Genomic DNA, 24,105 nt, shown 5'->3' on the forward strand with positions numbered 1-24,105 from the left:
ATGAAGGAGACATCGCTACAATGTCTGCTCTGTAAGTACTGGATCTTTAAAGCTCAATTTAACCACTGCATTTTTATTTTGTCCTCTGTTGGTAACTAGACGAGAAGTTTATTAAAAACTGAAGAAACTTCATTAAAAGTTTGTCAGACTGAAATCAGGATAAAAGCAGTTTGAGTACCTACTACAAATCCAAAGCCAACTTTAAATGTCTTAAGCAGGAAACCAGACAGAAAAAAAACAGTATGTCAAAGGTCAATAATATACTGGTAAATTATTATATTACTTTGTAACTGTAAAGTAAACACATATCAGTCTACTTACATAATATTAATGATAACTGTAATACTAATGAATACATTATTTGAACCTAGGGAACTGAAAGGCAGTGGACGTATTTAAATGACCCTAAACGTTTCCTATTAAAGACTAATGAATGGAGAAGTTAAATAACCCTGGGATTTTTATTTGTGAACAATCAACCTTAGGAGTTTTTTTTTTTCAATCTAATCTCAAAGCAGCCATTTCTTTGTAGTTCTGATGCCTTTGGTATGCAGCACAACAAAACAAGTCCATCTGACTGTGAGTCCCAGCAGCTCTCAGTTCTTTGAATATGACTTTGTGTCTCTGAGCTGTGAGGAGGACGACAGCTCTGCTGGATGGACTCTGAGGAGAAACACAAGCAGACGACAGAGGACTCAGTGTGGAGATGGGTGGGGAATACCATCTGGTTCTTCATGTAACATTAGTACAATTTTACCCCAGGACAGTGGGGTTTACTGGTGTGAGTCCAGAGAGGGTCCCATCAGTAACATGGTTAACCTGACAGTCGCTGGTAAGCTGAGTGTGTGGAGTTAGTGTTGATGAAGCTGTGTGTAAATGGATGAAATGCTGTAGTTTGTCTCTGTGTTGAGGTGGATCAGTGATCCTGCAGAGTCCTGTCCTCCCTGTGATGGAGGGAGATGACGTCACTCTGCTCTGTAAAACAAAGACCACTCCCTCCAACCTCCCAGCTGCTTTCTATAAAGATGGCTCCCTCATCAGGGAGGGGCCTACAGGTCACATGACCATCCAGCATGTTTCCAGGTCTGATGAAGGCCTCTACAAGTGTGACATCAGCGGTCATGGAGAGTCTCCATCCAGCTGGATCACTGTCACAGGTGACACACTCACCTGTCTGTGTTTCTGCAGGTTTCAACATTCACAATGTGACGACAACTTAATGACTGTGTTTGCTTTATTTTAGGGGAACACACCACCAGACCTCCACCTACATCAGCCCCCATTACAACCATTCCTGCTGATTCTTCATTCCTTCGCCATGTGTCATTTTCTGTTGGATCAGTCTGTGTTGTGATTCTACTGGTGTTTGGGGTTCTACTGGTGAGACAATGGAAACCTGAAGGTGAGACTAAGAATTATTTCTTTAAAAAGTTATGTTAATTATTTTCGAATGTAATTTACAAACATGTTCAACAGTTTTCTTAACTTAAGTGTCCATTAAGACTACTCTAGAATAAATTACATTAATGTTCATTTTGGCTCATTTCAGATGATGTTGGAAAAGTTAGCAAAGATGACATCACTTACAGTGACCTCAAAATATTACATTACCAACAAGAGCCAATCAGATGGAGCAGAGGTAGTGTTTTATGTGGCGTGTCCATATATAAAGTATATATTTATTGCTGAGTTTTTAAAGTTTCTCATAACATTTAGTATTTCTTAAGAAGGCGTTCTTCAGCTCCACACCAACATTTACAGACCTAATTTCTTAAAGACATTACTCTCTACATTGGTGTCAGTTTAACTCTTAAGTACAATGACACCTTAGACTGTATATTACAGATGGGCATACAATCAGACGTTGGTTACTGCCATCTGTTTTTTTTTTTGTAGCCACAATTAGCCACGGTTTGGAGTGCAAACTTCTCAGCTTCAATGCTTGGATATTAAACTGCATCCGTAGTCTATCTGGGATAGTAGCTGTTAGCTCGCCACTCTAGCCAACTGTGCAACCATCCATCTGTCAGTGAACAAAACTTTAAGACTTGACATAATTTAAACAAGATATTTATTAAAGAAATGAATATTGCCCCCTGTAAAGTTGATATGAATGGTGTAATTAGCTATAGAGGCCAAAACTGTTATTTTCATCAGGTTACATGAGTCTATGGTGATTGACTCCTTTTTCAAGAAATTGACTTTAGTCGACTTAAGTGGATCAGATGAACTACAGATTTTGCTACTTGCTTAGGACTGGTTCCTAGCTAACTAGTTTGATAATAGGCTTTTCTATTAACCCTTTCCCTCGTTGGCAAACTCTGGGAGAAGTTTTGATTTACAATAAATCTCAATCTCTTTGAGGTTAGCTACGAGGTAACTAAGTCTAGTGGCCAAATTGTGTTACTGTATAATCTTACTGGCCAGTCAAAGTGTTTTTAACTTTCAGTCTCGCTTTAACCACACATTGAGCAATTTATTCTGTCATTATATATTGGGTACATGTTTATATGAAGAACATATAACTTACTGTGCTTTACTTGTAAAGCGTTATACAAATACAGGCCATCTTTTTACTTTCTTTGCTTTTTACTTTGTAAGAGGCTACTGACTATACCTCACAGACTGTATGAACTTTGTGTTTTATTGCCTCAGTAAGGATGTTAAGTGTGAAAACTGTATCTATCATTGGCCTTTGAAGTAGGAAGTAAGAGATATCACTGCATTCTGTTTTCTAATTGTCCATCACACAGATGGCCTAGTTTTAAACATTTATACTTTACATCTCATGCTAACATGCTCCCTAAAAAATTCACTGTATTAATATTAAAGTGAAATTGTTTCACTCATATATTTTGCCAAAACTTGTGTGAAAGTCTGCACTTTCACGCACGTTTTGAATGACCGCACTGTAGTTCTGTCTTTAGATGACAGTTAACTGTGAAGGCTTTTTTTTGCTAAGTGGACTGTTTGTTTTTGAGGCTGTGGTTTATCTGTTAACATGAGCTAAGAGCTCTGTCGCTGCTCGGTTTCCTGTTTCTAATGAAATTACTTCAGCTGCTCTGGTTTTACTGCAGGGCGTTTAAGAAATTTCAATGAACAATCTCTACAAACACCAAATCTCAACCTCATTAAACTCATCTCAATGTTGTTCACATGCCAGTTTTGTATTTTAGTTTTAGGTAGATAACAATTTAATAGTTTGTGTGAATTATTGACAGGCTGAGCAGCTCATTCATCTTCCTGTTGCTTAAACATGTTCCCATGAAAGCTGGTAGCTCTGTGGTCATTCCATTAACATATAGCTTTCAGTATCCGTTTTGTTATTTATGTATTTATTTTTTTACACAGTACTGTTAGAAAAAATAATATTGTATAGTGCCTGATAATAGGAAGTGTCATGTACAGTTCTTTGAAAATTACATGTTCATGTTATTTTATGCAATAACACACAGAGTTAGAAAAACTAAGTACACTCTCAGTGTATCTGATAATTATATTCACTTAATTAATTCAACTATGTGGCCACCTCTTTTAAGCAGATATTTTAGGAGTTTGCTGGTCCAGAGCTTTCAGGTGTGTTTTGACCAAACGCTACACGAAATGAGTACGCATCACAACCAATTCACCCAAAGGTCAGACCGTGCAGTGCTCAGACAAAATATAAAAAAGTTCATGGAAAATGTAAATGCTAAAGGCTCTGGGATCTTATGCATTACAGATGTGTCCACCTGTCAAAGAATGAACAGTCATTATACATCTTATAGAAAAAGGTTTGCAAAGTTGAAGTGGTTTATTTAAACAAACCACATCGTTCCTTCTGGAACAATGTTGGATAAAAGACACCATAGTGGAGATATATACATTGAGCCTTGCAGTCTGCCAAACAAACATCTGTGAAAGAATGGGTCATTCTAAAGAACTTGCTGAACAGAGTGTAATACTGAAATATGATGTCACCATTGCAACAGGTCAGTTTCTGGAATTTCTTTCCTATAAGATATTCTGTTATCAGCTTTAATTGGTGTTAGTGCAATTAGATTGCATAGGAGCTATAGCAACTCACCCATGGCAGACCACATCAAGTTACAGGGTGGGGTCACTGAGCACTGAGATACATCATGCGTTAAAGTCACCAAAGTTCTGCTGACTCAATAACTAGTTTTAAACCTTCTTTGGTATTAACAGCAGCACAAAAACTGTCTATTGAGAGTTTCATGGGATGGGTTCCACAGCCCAGAAGCTCCTGCTTGAATAATGTGTAGGTGACCCAGGGTTTTTGTTCATGAGGTATAGTTCAGTGGCAGTTGCTGATGTCGTTCACTGGTTTTTCACTCTCTCCAATTTGACTACTCTACAGAAAAGAATAAGTAGGAAAAAGAAGAAAGGTCTGCATAGCTGTGTCTCTGTAATCATGTTCTCTGTCTGCATTTTACTCCGCAGAGACTGATCCAGCTGCAGTCTACTCAGCAGTGAGAACAGAGGATGTCAGTTATGGACAAATCATCATCAAAGACAAGAAAAATAAATCAAAGATGAGAGGTACGAGTGCTCATCATTTTTTATAACTTCTGAAAATTGTATACACATGCACAAGTCTGATTTCCACTCTAATATAGATGTTAAAGTTAAAGCTCTAGCAACAGGATTGAGGTCATCATCATCATGCTTCCACCTTTTTCTTTTTAGCTTTAACACTTTTTGACTCTATTAATGAAATCCAGAAATCTGTAATCTTAAACATAATGAGCACTTTTACATCAAGCAAGGTGATGTGGAAAAGGCCTTCCACTTCACTTCACGAAAATGAATACATTTTATGGACCTCCTAATACTTGTGGTCATTTGCTCAACAAGTAAGTCCTGTTTTCTGTTATATTTTAATAATCTCTGTGAAATGAGAGATTTTAAGGCAAACTGAGCATGTGCTTGACCCTATCAAACTTGCAGACCACATATAGAAGATGCAACCTTTCTGAACCTGATTGTTAGATACCTGGAGGAGAAAGCTTCTCTTGCTCGATTACTGTTTGTTGATTTCCCTTTAGCCCTAACATAATTTAGCCTGCTATTTTAATCTGAAGGCTTTCAGAACAGTTCAACATGAATAAAAATCTTGTTGATTTGTTTCTTGACTTTAAAAGTAACGTGACCCAAAGATCTGATTTGACTAGGTAAGTGGGGTCCTGTCAAACCAGGTCTGCTCCTCGAGTGGCCACCCACAGGGATGCATGCTCTCGTTCTCACTATTTATCCTGTACACAAACATTTGTTAGAGTAATTTTGAAAATAGGACAAATTGAAAATATGTAGATAATTCTGTTATTGTCTATCTGCTCCAGGAAAATGAACCCATCCATGGCCCAGTTTTTGCTAATTTTGTCCAATAGTGTGATGGGTCCTGCCTACAGCTGATCATACTGAAAGCATATCATTGATTTTACGAAAAGTACTCATACACACAAAGTCACTTTTATCAAATGTCACACTGTGGAATGTTTTCAGTGTTATAAATATCTTGGAACAGTTAATGATTCAAAGCTTAATTTAAAGCAAAGTCAAAGTAAACTTTATTGTCTCTGCTATATCCAGTGCAGCATACAGAGAGATCAGTTACATCAGTGCACAAACAGCTAATAAATAGATATAAAAAGGAGAAAAAGTAAATATACGCTTAAGTCTTAGGGGATCAAGAGAAGTTACAATTCGAATTTACAATTTACAGTTTGGAGTGGTTTGATTATCTGTGGTGACCAGTGTAGCAACTTGTAAACCTGAAGTAAAAAAAATGTCCATAGAGTAGCATGTCTTACAGACGCAGGGGTTTGTAAAGAATCGGTTAACAGATTGTGTGTGTGTTGGGGGGAGGGGGGGGGGTGCTGGCAATGGGTTCAGGAGTCTGATGGCTTGTGGGAAAAAGCTATTGCGCAGTCTGGAGGATCAGGCCCCGATGCTGCGGTAGTGTCTGCTGGATGAATGGAGAGAGAAGAGTCCGTGTGTAGGGGTGTGACAGGTCAAGCACAATACAGGAGGTCTTACTGATGCAGCGGTTTTGGAAGATGTCCTGTAGCAGAGAGAGAGAGATGTTCCAATCATCTTAACAGCTGCTTTAAAAAAGCTGCTTGTTTAAGTGAAAATACATTGATGTGTTTTTGCACTAATAAAGTTGAGGAGTTGTAAAGTAGTTTGTCTAGTGTCAATTATATCGTCAGTTATATCGTTATCGCAAATTTTCAAATGCATATTGTGATAAATATTTTTTGGTCATATCGCCCTGCTCTAGTGTGTAGGGTGGTGCAGTCGTGTGTCAGGATAGTGAACAACAGAGGGCTGAGAACACAGCTCTGAGGAGCTCCTGTGCTCAGCCTGATGGTGCTAGAGATGTTGTTGCCAATTCGGAAGGACTGAGGCCTCTCTGACAGGAAATCTAATATCCAGTTGAAGAGAGAGGTGCTCAGTCCCAACTTGCTGAGTTTATCAAACATTTTTTAGGGGATAATGGTGTCAGAATGCTGAGCTAAAGTCTATGAGCAGCATTCTGACATAGCTGTCTTTCTTGTCCAGGTGGGAGAGGTGAAGTGCAGTGGAAATAGCATCCTTGGTCAATCTGTTCGGTCGGTATGCAAACTGCAGCAAACTGTGAAGCTGTGTGCAGAAGGGTCACCAGCGACTCATGTCTGAGAAACTTTTCTCATTTCAATGTTGACAAAACCATAAAGAACAGAATCTCACTCAATCAAATTGTTAAGTCATCTAAGAACCACAGCTCAGCCTAGCATCCCTGTATACCAGTTAGATCGTCTGGCTGCTTCAATTTTCCTTGACAGAAACCCATTGCATGGTGAGTTTTAGTTCTTTTTTTGTGTGTACTATGTGCAATCATTGTCTGTTATGGCTGTATTAAGAGTGTGCATGTGACGATAGATGACTCACAAAAGCAGCACAGATGTAGCTAAAGGTACAAATAAAGTAACCTGAACCTTCTTTGTGTAACTTGGAAGTAAGTGAGGTGGTGCCAGGAACTTCTCCTGCATTTGCACCCCTACTGGAGCTATGATTGCCTCTAGACAATTGCTTCAGTGATTATTTTATTAAAATAGCTTTTTGCACCACAAAATCTCAGACAATGACATGAAAAGAACAACAGAAGCACAGAATGCTGTAGGCCAATGTATTGTAGTGGGTCAGGGCTGTTCGGGGTTTTGTTTTGACAGTTATGTTTTGTTGTTCTGTTGCCATGGTTACAGGTGATGCTCTCTCTGCGACTGTGTGTTTCCGGGTGGGAGAGCGCCTTTTTTTGTTGTCGTTGTGGTGTGCTGGTCTGACTGTGTTAATAAACTGCTGTGCTCCCTGGCTAGCTCACGGGAAACAAGACCAAACGATACCTCCGTCTCCTCCTTGTCTGAGCTCGCCACAGTATGTTATGTTCTAGGTTGCACAACATATTTACATCCTGTGGCTTCAGCAAGTTTTCATGAAAACAGCTGTGGTCAGTTAGCTTAAATACTGTATAGCCTTCAGTATCAGTTCTTTTTCACACATTAGTACCAGAAAAAAGAAACATAAAACTTTTTGTGTTATTTTTAATGTAATAGCAAGTACATACAGTATATGACTGCACCACTGCAGTAATGTCTGCTATATTTGTTTTACTGTGCAGAGAGTGATCCAGCTGCAGTCTACTCAGCAGTGCGAACAGAGGACGTCAGTTATGGTCAAATTATCATCAGAGACGAGAGAAAAAAATCAGAGAGAAGAGGTACAACTACTCTACTTTGTTTCCATCATGGTTCAGAACTACAAAAACAGTGTGCGACGTATGCTATGCACAGATACACCCACACACAGGTTGTTATCATCAGATTCCACATTTATTGCGAGTGTCCACGGAATTATAACAGAACACCGTCTGACAGCGGTCGGTTCCCGCAGAGTCTCTCCCCCTCCGCTCCTCTCCACCTCACTATATAAAGGGAAGGAAAACCCACCATCAGTCCAAAATCGCCATCAGCTGTTCTCACCAGCACCGCCCCGTTGAGCTCACTGCACCACTCCTCCCCTGCAGCCGCATACCCCCACCGCCCGACTGAGGCCGGGGAGCCTTCCGGCCGAACTACTCCCCCCCCCCCCCCCCCCCCCCCCGAGCGAGAGAGGAAATCGGCCACCGCCATCTGCGCCCCCGGCCTATGGACCACCTTGAACTTAAAGGGCTGTAAAGCCAGATACCACCGGGTGATCCGGGCGTTGGCATCTTTCATGCGGTGGAGCCACTGCAGCGGGGCGTGGTCTGAGCAGAGGGTGAATGAGCGCCCCAGGAGGTAATAGCGAAGGGAGTCGACCGCCCACCGGATAGCCAAGCACTCCTTCTCCACGGTGCTGTACCGTCTTTCACGCTCTGCCAGCTTCCGGCTGATGTAAAGAATGGGACGGTCGGCCCCCCGCACCTGCTGGGACAAAACGGCCCCCAGCCCCCTGTTCGAGGCATCAGTCTGCAGAACAAAAGGGAGGGAAAAGTTAGGAGTGTGAAGCAGCGGCTCCCCACAGAGAGACCTTTTCACCTGCACAAACGTCGCCTGGCATGGCCCCGTCCACTGAACCAGATCTGGCGCACCCTTCCGGGTAAGATCGGTTAAGGGGCTGGTCAGCTGCGCAAACCCTGGCACGAACTGGCGATAGTAACCTGCCAGCCCCAGAAACCGTCTCACCTCCTTTTTAGTCTTGGGGCGCGGGCAGGATGCAATAGCCGCCGCCTTTTCCACCTGTGGACGCACCTGCCCGCCCCCCAAGTGGTACCCCAGATACTGTACCTCCCTCCGTCCAACCGCACACTTCTTCGGGTTGGCCGTGAGCCCCGCCCTCCTCAGGGACTCCAGGACCGCGGCCACCCGCTGCACATGCTCCACCCAGGTGTCGCTATGGATGATCACGTCATCCAAGTAAGCAGCAGCATACGCAGCGTGCGGGCACAGCACCCGGTCCATGAGGCTCTGGAAAGTGGCAGGGGCCCCGAACAAGCCGAACGGAAGCGTAACGAACTGGTACAACCTGTACGGAGTGGAGACTCGGCAGACAAGGGAATCTGCCAGTAGCCCTTGGTTAAATCCAGCGTCGTGAAAAAACGGGCCGTGCCCAGCCGATCCAGGAGCTCGTCGACCTGGGGCATGGGATAAGCATCAAAACGTGACACTTCATTCACCTTGCGATAGTCGACACAGAACCGTATAGACCCATCCTTCTTCACCACCAGAACGATGGGGCTATACCAGGCGCTGTGCGACTCTTCTATCACTCCCATTCTCAGCATTTCAGCCAATTCCCTTTGCACAATTTGCCCTTTATGCACAGGAAGCCTGTAGGGCCGTGAATGCACCGTCACGCCAGGCTGCATTACAAAATGATGCTCAATGAGAGACGTTCGGCCGGGCAGGGGGGAGAACACATCAGAAAAAAAGCTGTTGTAACGCGACAACGTCCGCTCTCTGGGCCCGTGTGAGATGGTCATCACAAGGGAGGGAGGCGGGGATGACGGAATTTGGCACCTCTGGCCCCAACTCATCTCTCTCCTTAACATGGCTCACCAGTGACGCGGATTCAACATCTCTCCACTTTTTAAGGAGATTGAGGTGATAAATCTGCGTGGCCCCACCCCTGTCCGACTGAGCGACCTCATAGTCAACGTCCCCGACTCGCCGTGTGACCACAAAGGGCCCTTGCCACTTGGCGAGCAACTTTGAGCTGGAGGAAGGGAGTAACACAAGCACTTTGTCTCCCGGTGAAAATTGCCTGAGTCTAGCCCCTCTGTCATACAGGTGCTGCTGACGCTGCTGAGCCTGGAGCAAATTCTCCCGTGACAACCTCCCCAAAGTGTGGAGTTTCGCTCTCAGGTCCAGCACGTACTGAATCTCATTCTTGGCGGGGCTCGGACCATCCTCCCAGCTTTCTTTAATCAGGTCAAGCACCCCACGTGGCCTCCTGCCGAACAGCAGTTCAAAGGGAGAAAATCCCGTGGAGGCCTGGGGCACCTCCCGCACTGCGAATAACAGAGGGTCTAGCCAGCGATCCCAATTGCGTTCATCCTCGTTAATGAACTTACAAATCATGGACTTCAAAGTCTTATTCAGCCGCTCCACCAGCCCGTCCATCTGAGGGTGGTAGACGCTGGTCCGAATAGATTTAATGCCCAGTAATTCGTACAGTTCCCGCAGTGTACGAGACATAAACGACGTGCCCTGGTCAGTCAGTATCTCTTTCGGGATTCCGACTCGGGAGATGACCTGAAACAGTGCCTGCGCCACACTCTTTGCAGAGATGGTGCGCAGTGGAACTGCTTCCGGGTACCGCGTTGCATAATCCACCAGGACTAACACAAAGCGGTAGCCGCGTGCACTCCGGTGAAACGGCCCGATGAGGTCCATGCCAATGCGCTCAAACGGGACCTCTATGAGTGGAAGCGGGCGCAAAGGCGCTTTTGGTATGGCCGGCTGATTAACAAGTTGGCAGTCCGGGCAGGACGCGCACCAGCGGCGCACATCCGCTCGGATGCCCGGCCAATAAAATCGGGCCGTTATTCGCTCCAGAGTTTTTTCGTAACCCATATGCCCTGCCATGGGGTTATAATGCGCCGCCTGGAAAATCGTTTCCCGGCGACCCTGCGGCACCAACAGCTGGGTGTGTGTCACCTCCGTGCGAATGTCACGACTCACTCGATATAACCTATCTTTCGATAAAATGAAGCGTGGGTAGGTCCGCACGGCTTCAGGGTGCACCACGTGACCATCAATCTCAATCACCTGGTCAAAGGCTGAGCGTAGGGTGTCGTCACGAGACTGCTCCAGTGGGAAATCACCCGTGGGGGGAACTTCCGGAGCCGGCGGGGCTTCCCCCTGAAGGACCCGCCGTCTCCCCCTCCCCAGAGTCAGTGTCGGACGGTCCCGCGTCACCGCTGAGCGCCGCGCAGACACTACATGCTACTAACGGTCGTGACCGCACCCCCGCGTACTGTCCCAACAGATGATGAAACCCCGGCCAATTCGTGCCCAGAATTAGGGGATGCGACAGGCGCGGGCTAACCGCAGCCGTTACTCTATGCGTTTTGCCCTTATACTTTAATAACAGCGGCACTATGGGATACCTGTGAACATCACCATGAACACACCTCACCTCCACCCATTCTGCCTCCAGCAATGCCCCAGGGCGAACCAAACCTTGGTGCACGAGGGTCTGCGTGCAGCCCGTGTCCACCAAAGCATGGCGTATACCCCCTCGAGTCCATACCGGAATGCTGTATGTCCCTCCCGGACCGGGAGAGGGTGCTGGGGCCCCGGCAATGCGGAACACCTGCCCCATCTCCATCAGAGGACAGTCCCTCCTCAGATGTCCCGGTTGCCCGCACTTCCAGCACTCCTGCCCCGGCGTCTGTGCTGTTCTCCATGGCTCAGGGGCGGCACTGCTCATGTCCGATCCCTGGGAAGGCACAAACGCAGCAAAAGGATTAGTGGGGCTCAGCGCTGGCGCCCGCTCTGCCTGCCCTGGCGCAGGCACCCGGCGCCTCGGTGCCGGCACCGGGGCTTGTCTGTTCGGCCTCCGGCCGCTGTCCCCGGGCTCCCCCGCTCTAGCGGCAAGGTGGTCCTCCGCCAACGTAACCGCCACCTCCAGACTCGCGGGACGGTGGCACCTGACCCATCTCGCCGTCTCCGCAGGCAGCCCCTCCACGAACTGCTCCAGCACCACCTTGTCCACCAGCAGCATCTCGCCCTCTGACGATCCCGGCTGCGTCATGCAGCTTCCGGGCCCAAGCAAACGGCCGATCCGCCGCGGCCAGCCGACAGGCCCGGAACCGCCGGCGGTGATCTTCAGCGGTGAGCCCCAACCTGTCCACCACCGCCCGGCTCACGTCCTGGAAGCTGCCCCTCGAGGCCGGCGGCAGACTCAGGGCCACCGTCCGAGCCTCCCCCGACAGCAGAGGAAGCAAACGCGGAGCCCACTCCACCTGCGGCCACTGGCAGGCCTCCGCCATGGCACGAAAAGTCTCCAGAAAAACCTGGGGGTTGCCCCCGTCCCCCATCCGGGGCACCGCCACCGACAGCGGTGGGGGCTTCGGCGGGGGCTTCGGCGGGGCAGCGGCGCCAACCAGCCGCTCCAGAACCAGAGTCTGCCGGTCCGTCTGCTCCTGCAGTGCAGCCAGGTGAGCTCGCTGGGCCGCCGCATGGTCGTGGCTCATCTTCGCCATCTCCGCCAGCATCTGCGCCAGAAACTGCAAAGGCTGGGCGGGCGGCGCAGCCTGCGGGTCGGACATCCCCACACCGGCAGGCTCCTGTGTTTCGGCACCACTTGCGACGTACGCTATGCACAGATACACCCACACACAGGTTGTTATCATCAGATTCCACATTTATTGCGAGTGTCCACGGAATTATAACAGAACACCGTCTGACAGCGGTCGGTTCCCGCAGAGTCTCTCCCCCTCCGCTCCTCTCCACCTCACTATATAAAGGGAAGGAAAACCCACCATCAGTCCAAAATCGCCATCAGCTGTTCTCACCAGCACCGCCCCGTTGAGCTCACTGCACCACTCCTCCCCTGCAGCCGCGCCCCGGACCACACCTCCGCCACACAGTGCAACAGGTCTTCAGAGCAAATAAGAAAGACCTGATAGAGGTTTGATTGCATTTCACAGGGGCAATATTTGTTGTAAATACTAGGATGCTGTTTGATTATCTGTGGTGGATTCTGTTAGCAGTTTGCTTGCATGTTGTAACATAGTTGGAGTGCCTCAAGTGTGTAACTCCAATGAGGGTTCAAGGAAGAAATAAATCTTAATACCCAATTTCATTGCGCAAGAAACTAAAACGTTCTAAGTTCTAATACAGGAGAGAAAATCACAAAGTGCTTAAAGGGAAAACAAATGAGATCCCACCACTATAAATGCAGGCGGTATTTTTTACTGGAATACTAAATGAGCTGGAAGGGTTTTTTTCTACGGTGGTATGAAAAGGTTAGAAACAACTCTCTTGTTACATAGATACCCCATGCAGACTTCTGAGATGCATCTTTCCAGCTCCTCAACAGTTTGATTGTGGGAGCCCATAGCAAGGCTAACACAGTGAGACAAGGTCACATTCACATGTACTGCCAAGGTAGGAACTGGAGCTAAGCTAGCGTATGTGTTTAGGTAGTTGAAGGCCAAATACCAAAACTAAGCAACAGATGAGGTTAACATGTTACATTCTAAATTCTCTGAGTATTAAACCTGTTTCCACAATGACTAACAGAAACAGGTCACTTAAAGCTGAAATTAAGCTCCAGAAACCTGCAGAGCTGCTCAGCGATGTTCGCAAGGAGTTAGAAGATGTTTATGAAGCAAGAGACAAAATGGATTATCTGTAGCTCTCATGTTAAGTCAGATTTTAAATGGACATTAAAACTGTTTAAATGATGGACAAACATCATCATATTTTACATTCTGCTTTTTTAGACCAGAACTTAACGTGTTGATAAATGTGTTTTCAGAAACTGTTCTTTACCTAAATTAGTAGGTTTGTGTGGTTTAAACTTGTGTGAAACCACAAAGGGTTATTTCCTTCTTTTGTTTCCATGAAACTGACATGTGAACGCAGAATTCTGATCATAGTGTTGATGATAGTGTGCATATAGTGTGACAAAGTGTGAGTCTGGTATATATTTTGTGGTAAAATGTGTATTTTATCTTCCTCTGGTGTTAAATACGAATGACCAAAAATAATGTGGCTGTTTGTCTGAAACAGGAAAGATGACCACAGAGCTTCTGAAAGCCGCTGACAGTTTCTGTGAAAGGCTTTAATAGAGCTACCTGGGAAATGATAACTCTTCTTTTAACGCACATCCTGTGCACTAAGAGTACTTTTTATAACCTGCTGTATGTGCAGTGACGTCTTCTGTATGTGTTTTACTCTGCAGAGTGTGATCCAACTGCAGTCTACTCAGAAGTGAGAACTGATGATATCAGTTATGGAGAAATCACCATCAGACCAAACAGACCCAGAGGTAACTGATGCTCTTTGTTCACTGAGAAAGAAAATTAGTTTGTTGTCTGATAAGGAACTGCTCCTTTTTTAAAACATGAGCTGCCGACATCAGTTGTTCAGGAGAAGACTTTACTGACTCCAACATGTAACAAGTGCCAGTACAAACAGAGCAAAATGTTTTTGTTTTTACCCCTGAATAGGAACAAGATAAATCATCTTTGGATGAAAACTTCCTTAATAACAAACTAACATCTAACTTGGCAAATATTTGTAAAGTAACTTTTTCATTGATGCTTGGATGTTAAACTTGGATGTGTTAAACACCTGGTAAAACAGCCACAATGGCCATTTTATGAAGCTTAAAAAAAAGTCTAGGTTTGAGACTATTTGCATCTCTCGCGTGTGCCTCAGTCTTTCTACTTTCTAGGAACTGAAGGAGTCTGGAAAGAGCTGATGGAGATTGTGTATTGTATGGTAAATGGTAAATGGCCTGTATTTATATAGCGCTTTAATAGTCCCTAAGGACCCCAAAGCGCTTTACATATCCAGTCATCCACCCATTCACACACACATTCACACACTGGTGATGGCAAGCTACATTGTAGCCACAGCCACCCTGGGGTGCACTGACAGAGGCGAGGCTGCCGGACACTGGCGCCACCGGGCCCTCTGACCACCACCAGTAGGCAACGGGTGAAGTGTCTTGCCCAAGGATACAACGACCGAGACTGTCCAAGCCGGGGCTCGAACCGGCAGCCTTCCGATAACAAGGGAAACTCCCAACTCTTTAGCCACGATCTTAGCTCTTAATCGCCACGATCGCCCGTAATTGTATGACCCCGAGTACAGGAAAGTCTGGAACTGACTCTCTGTTTAAAAAGTCTGAGTCTCTGATCCTACAGTATGAGTATTACCCAGTAGAGTTTGGATGGACCTGGGGAGGAGAGTACCCTAGCTCTAACTGCTTCTCAGTGCTCTGGATGTTGTTCCTTGCTCCCACTGAAGGCATGCTTGCCAAGGTGGCCTTCCGGGCCAATGGCTGGATGGCAGGACTTCTCTTTCAATCCCACTTCTCTCAAGACAAACATAAATCACAATCTGAAAACAAAACCTGCAAAATAAATCTAATGCCTGTAGTACTATATTGGAAAAATGTTAAATATTATATAATGTTCCTTATATTTAACTCATTTTTTAAATTAAATTGTTTTTATATATTTTAGCTGCAACATTGGGATTATGATAATTGAAGGTGTACTGAGTGCATACCAGTGTTCCCTTTCACATCATTTATTCACTTGGTGTGAGCCAGAACAAATTTTAACTACTCTGACATATATCACTCTCCCTCATGTTGAAGTAAAATGAGTCTACAATGTGCTGAGACTGTCTTCCTTTATATGAACTACATAACACTTCCTGGTGGGCTTCTTTCACATTAAAAGGTTTGACTGCAAGGCCTTTAATATGAAACTAATGAAGAAAGCGCTGAGTTTCATTCATGTAACTTTGATATGATTCAGGTGTTGAGGAGCAGCTGATGCTTTTTTTGTTCAAATAAATTGGTGCTTTCAAAATGTATAAGAACAACCGGAGAACAGGGAAGAATTGTTGAACTGGAGGAAAATTCTATCCCAAAAATGACTTCTGGATTATTTTATTTTTTATTATTATTATTATTTTCCCTTTCACTGGTCTCATACTGTTTGAACTTTGTGTGTTTTTATTTTCAGAGTTTCTACCAGAGCCAAATGTTGTCTACTCCTCACTGAAGTAATCCACCAGACCAAAACACTTAAATCCAGCTGCTGGTCCTCAACGCTGAGGACATTTATTGTAAAACAGATTTGTATACATTCTCATTGTTCTTCTCACTAAATATGCTCTTACAACCTCAGCAGTGACCTGTTTTTTCTGCAGGATGAATAAACTTTGGTCTCACTTCTTCTACTTGTTTGATGGAAAATGTGAATTATTGTGGCTAACCAGACCTCTCTTCAGAGGAGATAGCAACAAACAAGCACAAATAAAACCACAACTGCAGAGTCTGAGCACCATCGGTCCCAAAGTCTTAGACATGGCTTTGTAACCTTTTCCAGACTGATATGTGTCAGTGACTTTATTTCTCAGGTGTTTCTTTAGATCGTGGCAGGATGTGTTGCTTTTTGAGATCCAGTCTACCTCACTTTATCAGACAGGTTCTATTTAAGTGATTTATATAATATAATATAATATAATATAATATAATATAATATAATATAATATAAGTGATTTTTTTGATTCAAAAGGTCTGCCAGTAATCAGGCCTGAGTGTGTTTAGTGAAACTGAACTCAGTTATCCAAAAAATGTGAATAATGACAATTATTTCACAATTTCACAAAGGGACAATTACTTTTTCAAACAGGACCAGGTAGTTTGGACAGTTTTTTCTTTTAATAAATTAAATAATCAATTAAAGAGTGCATTATGTGTTTTCTCGATTTGTCTTTGTCTAATGTTAACATATGTTTGATGATCTTAAACAAGCAGACAAATTTGCAGAACATCATGATATCAGAAAAGTAAGACTGTAATTCAGTGTATTTACTTGAACGTATTTACTTTCTTTGCAAGCTCCTTTGATTTACTTGAACGCTTATTTGTATTTTATTTCTAAGTGTGCTTCTGTTTCCTGCACAGATCTGGTTTCTCTGCACGATCAATAAACTTTGGTCTGACTTGTTGTTCGTCTCGTGTGGTTCTGTGGGTTTCATGAAAATCTCTGATGGAAAGCACAAGTTGTTGTGGCAAACCCATGCATGTTTCTCTTCAGAGCAGATAACAAAGAAAAAAATAAATACAACCACAGCCGCAGACTAAAAGCAACATGAACACTATTCAGTGGCTGGAAACTTCACACAAAAGCTTCAAATAAAGGTTGTGCATGTGTCAGTGGTTAAAGTTTTGATTCAAGGAAATGAAATCTGTGAGACTTTATTTTAGATGCTCTTTAAAATAAACATGTCTCTGGAGATTTTTCAGCTTAAGACGCTGCACACATTCATCTTAGTTACTGTTTTATTGATGTGTGTGGTCCAGCTCTCTCACTGGGGACATCCATGTCGGTCCTCAATCACTGATATATCTGGGTTTTAGTTCAGTCACAGTCAGAATCAGTTTATGCCACCATAACATGAGTCATGTGTTTTAGAACGAGGAACACTTCTTTTATTATACTCCAGTAGTGTTTTCAAAGGAAGTAGTTTGTGTTTATGAATGTGATATTTATCTGTGATCAAGTTTATACAATCTGCACTCATTCTGTTTCTGTGTGAACAGATACATATTATCATCACTTAGTACAGTGTTTTACACATGGAGCAGGAGTAGAGTCTCTAAGTTATTATAAAAGATGCAAACTTTTAAAAATAACCAATAAGAGTGCATTTATGTATCATGTGATCTCATACACAAACTGGAAACACAACGGTGTCGTAATCTTTCAACAAATGTCTCAGAGCAGCGTCTGTTTATAATAAAGTGCCCTCTAGTGGGCACAATGGTTAAAAACAAAGCAGGAAGCAAACACTTGGCTTTAAAAATATGGACATTTCCTTTGACTCACCTACAGATTTGAAACTTTAAATCTGCTGCGGAGTCGGGGTGGTCTGCCTCTCCCCACCGCAGGGAAAAGGGTAACACCACCTGGGTCTGGGTGCAATTCCCCCCTCCAGGGGCAAGGGTACCTAGACCCGGTTCGTAGAGTACGCTTGGGGAGTGTGATCGTGTGTACAGCGTCTCTTTATGTCTGTCTCCACGTTGGTTGAGTGTGGAGTGAGTGCATATGAGAGCATGAGGGTGGGAATGGATGTTTTTATCTGTGTGTGCCTGTATGTCTGTGTCTATATGTCAGGTTGGGTATCAGACGCCACCTCTCTGGGGACACCTCAGGCCCTCCAAGGTTTGGAGGCCTATCTCCACCCACCACCACTTCCCCTGCCGGTGGCGGACTCCCTCAGGTGTCGGTGTGTTGGTGGTTCTTTGTGTCTGGGGGTGGGCGTCCGGGTACACACCGGCTCACTCCTTGGCGGCCGCTTGTCGGGGCCTGGGGCCTGGGGCTCGCTCGGGCCCCTTTGGAGGTGGGGTGCCCCCGGCCTCTCGGCCTGGGGCTCGGTCACTCAGGCGCAGCTGGGGGCCGGCGGAGCTCACGGGCGCGTCACTGCAACTCCCCCTGACTTCTGCTCCGCGGCTGCTGGGCGAGCCCTCATCTGGGACTCTCCTCAGCTCTTACTGGGACAGTGGCGCGGCTGCCCCTCTGTTGATCTTCCATGGTCTCTTGTGTTCTGGGGGCCTCTGGATGTCTGGAGTTTTGATCTCCTCCATACCCGCTTCACACCCTGGAGGACGGGGCTGTGGCCCCCCCACACTCCCTAGCAGATCATTACATGGAGAAACCTTTGGAATACAAGCATGCTGATCCACACAGGTATGCACACATGGGTATTCACAGACGCGGACTAAAGCTTTCTTGGCTGCTGCCTCAAAGCACACTGTGCGCTGTCTATCTTGCGTGCTGCACAATATCGTTTATTATTTAGTAAATATTGATATCTATGACTAGCTAGTTTATTGTGATGGTGCTTTGTTTTCTCTATTATTATGTTGCTCTTTGTTGTTTGCTGTCTCCTCTGTTTGTTTTTTTTGTTTGTTTGTTTTTTTTTCTCCATACAGGTGACCCAGGAGTTCTTTTTTTTTTTTTCTCTCTCTTCCCCCCCCTTCTCACCGTCTCTTCTCCCCTTTGGTTTTCTTTCTTTCTCTCCCCCTCTTTCTCTCATTCATTCCCCCTGTCCTATTTATTTAAAAAAAAAAAAAAAATGACAAAGGATGAACTGAAGCTCTGCCATCACGTAATGTCGCATACTGCTGTTTCTGATGTCATTTAAGAAAAAAAAAAAAAAAAAAAAAAGAAGAATTTCATTTCTAAGATCTGGGCCCTATTTCAGGAAGCCGGTTTAGTGCAAACTCTGAGTAAGTATACCCTGAGTGAACGAAAACTCTGGGTTTTCGGTTTCACAAAGCGAGTTTAGATTAATCCTGAGTGAGTTACTATGACGACACACTCCGTGAAGCTAACCTGCCCCCTAGCAGGTTTACTTCAACTAACCCTGACTTTCTCCGCCTCTGTGTCGGAAACCTGACTGTAGGAAGTGTCAGACATGGCGTGCCCCTTCCTTGAAGAGCCAGTAGATGTTGAAGCCCAAATTCTCCGCAGAGCTCTCCGCCGGGAGAGAGTGATTAGAGCGCGTTTTATCATTTCCTGATGATTTTCTGTGTGAACGTTACCGTTTTTCAGCACAATGTATAATTCATTTGAATAACATCCTCAGGCCTAATATTGCTCATAAGACACATCGCGGACATTCTCTCAGTTCTGTACATATTATTTGTATTGCACTTCGGTTTTTTGCAAACGGGAGCTTTCTGTATAATATTGGTGACGCTGAGCACGTTTCCAAGGCTACCGTCTGTCGGGCAGTCAGGAATGTTACAGTTGCACTGAAACGTCTCCTGCACTCGTCTGTGGTGTTCCCCGGTCATAGACCCACAAGATTTATCAAAGAGGGATTCCACAAAATTGCAGGTAGCAGGATGAACAAAACTTAATTCATGATGTGGTGATACTTGAACTACTACTTAAATATTACATGTATTTTTAGGGTTCCCAGGCGTGATTGGCTGTACAGATGGCACTCACATTCCAATCATTGCTCCTTCAGTAAATGAAGGAGACTATGTGAACAGGAAGTCTTTCCACAGCATTAATGTACAGGTACATAGTTCCCGGTAGCATTTCAAACTAACAAATTATTTCATTATAGTAATGGATGCTAATTTGTGTTCTCTGCACTGTGAAGATCATATGTGATGCTGCCAACATTATCACAAATGTGGAAGCCAAGCGGCCAGGCTCTGTCCATGACTCACAAATATTCCGTGAATGTACACTGAGCACAAAATTTGGACATGGTGAGTTGAGAATACTTTAAAATATATAAAGACCAATTGCTACAGGGACATTTGAACTGAAGTGTATCCTTCTGTCTTAGGAGAGTTCACTGGCTACTTGCTTGGTGATAGGGGGTATCCATGTTTACCCTATTTGCTTACCCCTTACCCTGACCCTGAACCGGGCCCACAGCAGCGATATAATCTGGCTCATTGCAGGACAAGAGCCAGAATTGAATTGACTATCGGAATGCTTAAGGGCCGGTTCCAGTGCCTTCAAAGACTCAGGGTCACCCCAGAAAGGGCATGTGACATTATTGTGGCATGTGTGATTCTTCACAACATTGCCACAATTAGAGGAGAACACTGTCCTTCTGAACCAAACATAAGCAGTGATCCAAACCATGAACATCCTGACCCTCCCACGGACATACAAGATGGAAGAGCAGTCAGAGACACCATGTGTCACAATCATTTCCTTTGACCCATCACCTCAACATGTTGAAGGAAGAATAAACAGATTTTTTGTTCAACTGGCTTTATTGGTCGCCTGTATTTCCTGTACACAAAGTATTAATAAGTATATTATTATGTTGTTCAAACACTGAAGTAATCCGTCCATCTCTGACCACTTCACCCACCCTTAACTGATGTTCCAGCAGTAAAATCTCAATCTTGGTCTTTTGGATCTGCTGCTTGAAATGTTCCAAATCCAAGTCGCATTTTGTTATTTTCTTGATCAAATAGGTCTTGTACAGCTGCTTTACAGGGAGCTATTGAAACGCAGAAAATAGCATTGACATCCATAGTACATGCCTACTTAGGTTGGTTGTAAATCAGTGCTGAACATCTTACTGAGGAAAGGTTTGTTGGAGAAGTGGCTGGACCCTCTTCATTTCCATCATCACTCTGTTAGAGACATAGAAAGTCCATGGTTTTATTATAGTACCACATTTTATTCAATTGTTATATTTTCCATTGTAAGATGTACACCTCATAAAGTGTCTCTGTTGCTTCCTCCTCTGTAACAGCTGTCAATGTTTCTTCATTATTTCCCTGCAGTAAAGAAATTACCAACATTGCTGTTCTACTGTAAACTCATATAATCTGTGGAGTATTAAGAGTACTCACAACTGCATGTTGGTCTGGCTCAACAGGAGGCTGCACCAGATGCAGTACACCACCACCATCAACTGATAGAATATGAGGTTTATACAGGTCACTTATAACTTACAAGGGACCAAATGGCAATTAACAAACATATAGCACTCAGCTTACACTTCATTGTCATTATGCTCTCAAAGACAACCAAGGCTGAGGGAAGGCAAAATCAGTAGGAAAATAACTTCACTACAAAATAATCCATTATGGTAAAGAGTTTATCAAATGAATGAGCAGCACTGCAAAGGTGACTGTGAAGAAGGGATGTATGCACATCATGTATTATTTTGAATTTACCTCTTATGTAGGCACTTGTGTCTTGCGGGGTTATTGACTCAGAGGATGTCCCCGCAGAGATGCCTTCAGCCACAGGGCGCCCACTGTTTTGGCTGAGAGCCAACTGCTCAGCCTCTGTGAGTGGTGGTGGTGGAGGACCCCCACCTGTTTTTCGGGCCTCCGCTTTTTTTCTAGTGGCCATAACGGGTCACATTTGAGCATACAGAGTAAGCAAATATGTACTTGTAATGTGCTCAGATAATTTCAATAAGTGCTTACAGAAAGAAAATTAATGTAGCCTCTAACTGCAATTGATTTACATGGGACAAACAGACCAAGCACTATGGCTCATAATACAATTACACCTTACCTGTTTGGACTATATTTTTATATTTCATTTTTACTTGCTGCCAGGCACGTTTGGGGCCTGTTGGGTTGCACCTGCGCTCACATCACATCACGAAATAAAATGTATAAAATAAAAAATGAAATATAATAAATAACGTGTTAAATGGGTGGAAATCCCTAGATCAATGTTTACATTAACACTCACGCATTGACTCTGTCGGCTATGTTTTGCCATGCATGCTCCCTTTCTTTTGCAGCTGAGGCTGTGTTACTTTTTTTCCGCAAAATTTGCATGTTATCGGCATATGCTGCCATCAGAATTTCGGCCTTAAAGCGCTGTAAAATACATTGAACGCGCCTTCTTTCCCTCTGTCTCCATGGTGACTCGCTTAATCTGTGCTCCACTAATCAGGGCTTTATGTATCCTCGTCCGCGCGCTTAACTTGGGGTTAAAGCAACTCCGCGTTGATTGAACTAATTGTTATCAGCCTTTCTGAAACTGAATATTCCGAGTTGGACAGTTCGGGGTTACTCAACCCTGCGTATCGTTTTTCACTCTGAGTTTTCTAAACCGGCTTCCTGAAATAGGGCCCTGGTGAAATATTAAAGAAAAACCTCTGTGTGCATTTGATGTTCTGTAAACCAGCACGATCCCCAACCCCCACGGATCAGAGTCGTTTAGTACCTGGCCGCGAGAGTTGAGGCTCGAGCGTGAAATTTTTCAGGGTTTTCAGGGTTTTTATCATTATTTTTTAAAATCGTTTTTATCATTAACTTGGTTTCCCTGGGTCTTTTCCCGTGTGTTATGAATAAATCTTTTTTTTGGTACCGGCACTGGTATTAATTTTGTTGTATTTATCTGCGACACCTTAAAGGCCGCAAATATTGTGGGACATAAACCAGTCTGTGGTGCAAAAAAGGTTGTAGACCACTGCTGTTAACAGTCTGTGCTGGAGGATATTTACATTTTTTATTGCAGTACCAAAAATGACCGCTAGTATTGCTCAAATGGCATGGGCTATATTGTGAAAAAGTGGGACGTCGCTGTATTTTGGAACAAATTTTGTATGTTTGATGTGTCTTTCAGGGTCTGACTTTCAGGCATTTTTCTCCTGAGATGTTTCCTGAAAATCATCTCAGCAATCCTGAAAAGAACAGACACATGACTTCCCCAAACATAAGACCAAAGCATCCCGATGTTAAAGTAATTCTGTATCCTTGTGCTTATGACTGAGATCCTCTCTGCATTAAATTCCATTATAGTTCCATATTTTGGTTTTCCTTTAAATATTAAAAGACATTTCCATTATTTATTAGTGTTTTAAAGATTCCCCAGAATTCCGGAGAACTCCAGGGATAAATACATTTAACACAGACCAGTTCAGTTGAATTAGTTGAATTCCACTCATCATGTTACAGCAGATCTAGGTTTGAAATTTGGTGAGATTTCTGTTAGAAAACAAAAGAACGTATCCAATAATCAGCTGGCACTGTGAGCTCTAGTTCAGCTTCCAGTTTCTTCTTAATGTGTGTCACATTTTTGCCCTTAGACATATGTAACACCAAGAGAATTAAGGACTCTTTATGGATGCTGACTGTAACTTGTGTCACTATCACGTCAATATGAACCAGATCCTTTGAGTAATGTTTCGAGCACCTCTTTGAGTCTGTGCCATGAAGATTTAGGGCAGTCCTGAAGAAAAACAAGGGTCAAACAAAGTACTTACATTTACCTAATATAGTGGCCAATGAGTTTAAGTTCTCTGTATAACAAACAGTAGGTGGCAGAAGAGAAGCTTCAGTTTGCCCAACACATAATGGTTTCATCTGACCTTTGACATTTAATGTCACAGGAGAAAAAATGTAAATATGAGGTTAGAAGTGGAAATAAAAATTTGGGTATTAAAAAAATAACAGGACGGATCAGTCGACTGACATAAAGTATTATGCGCGTTGTGCAAGACAGAATTTTCTTTTCACCGAAGCACTTCCACCTTAAAATATCACATGGGCTGTGTCCTAATTCAGGGTCTGCATGCTTGAAGTACGCATTTTAAGTGCGATTACATCACCGCCACGCGACGATGGCTGTCCCAATTCGAAGTATACTCCAAATGCGCCGTCGATTTCCCCAAATATCAAGCGTGGTCTGGTGCACGATTCGCGGTCCCATATATCCCACAATTCATAGCGCGGCGGTGGGTGTGGAGAATTTTGCAGCAAAATACGGCAGAAGAAGAGTGAACTGTCAAAAGTAAGTACTGAATATACTCAGGGCCTTCAAGTTACACACTATGAAAGGCGGCAACAAGTTTAATATTCAGAAAAATA

The 24,105-nt window shown here is 44.1% G+C and overlaps 1 protein-coding gene across 1 annotated transcript; it reads left to right on the plus strand.

Moving 5' to 3' along the window:
* Window positions 1-16,196, plus strand: LOC146578850 (uncharacterized). The gene is made up of 8 exons (XM_085268952.1): window positions 1-31; window positions 533-832; window positions 1,244-1,402; window positions 1,550-1,639; window positions 4,444-4,542; window positions 7,661-7,759; window positions 13,936-14,022; window positions 15,737-16,196. The coding sequence occupies exons 1-8, from the start codon at window positions 1-3 to the stop codon at window positions 15,778-15,780; spliced, it is 909 nt and encodes a 302-aa protein (XP_085125078.1). The 3' UTR covers window positions 15,781-16,196.
* The last annotated feature ends 7,909 nt before the right edge of the window (window positions 16,197-24,105 follow it).

The sequence above is a fragment of the Mchenga conophoros genome, linkage group LG3, assembly GCF_057382185.1.
Source record: "Mchenga conophoros isolate Kocher_MC1m ecotype Shallow Benthic linkage group LG3, M_conophoros_male_GT1.1, whole genome shotgun sequence".
NCBI lineage: Eukaryota > Metazoa > Chordata > Actinopteri > Cichliformes > Cichlidae > Mchenga > Mchenga conophoros.

What these genes read in the sequence shown, in the direction of transcription:
- LOC146578850 (XM_085268952.1), top strand. Translation starts at nt 1, where the DNA reads ATGAAGGAGACATCGCTACAATGTCTGCTCT. An exon ending in GGTTAACCTGACAGTCGCTG is followed by an intron (nt 833 to 1,243) that starts GTAAGCTGAGTG and finishes GCTTTATTTTAG; the next exon opens with GGGAACACACCACCAGACCT. An exon ending in GCCAATCAGATGGAGCAGAG is followed by an intron (nt 1,640 to 4,443) that starts GTAGTGTTTTAT and finishes TTTACTCCGCAG; the next exon opens with AGACTGATCCAGCTGCAGTC.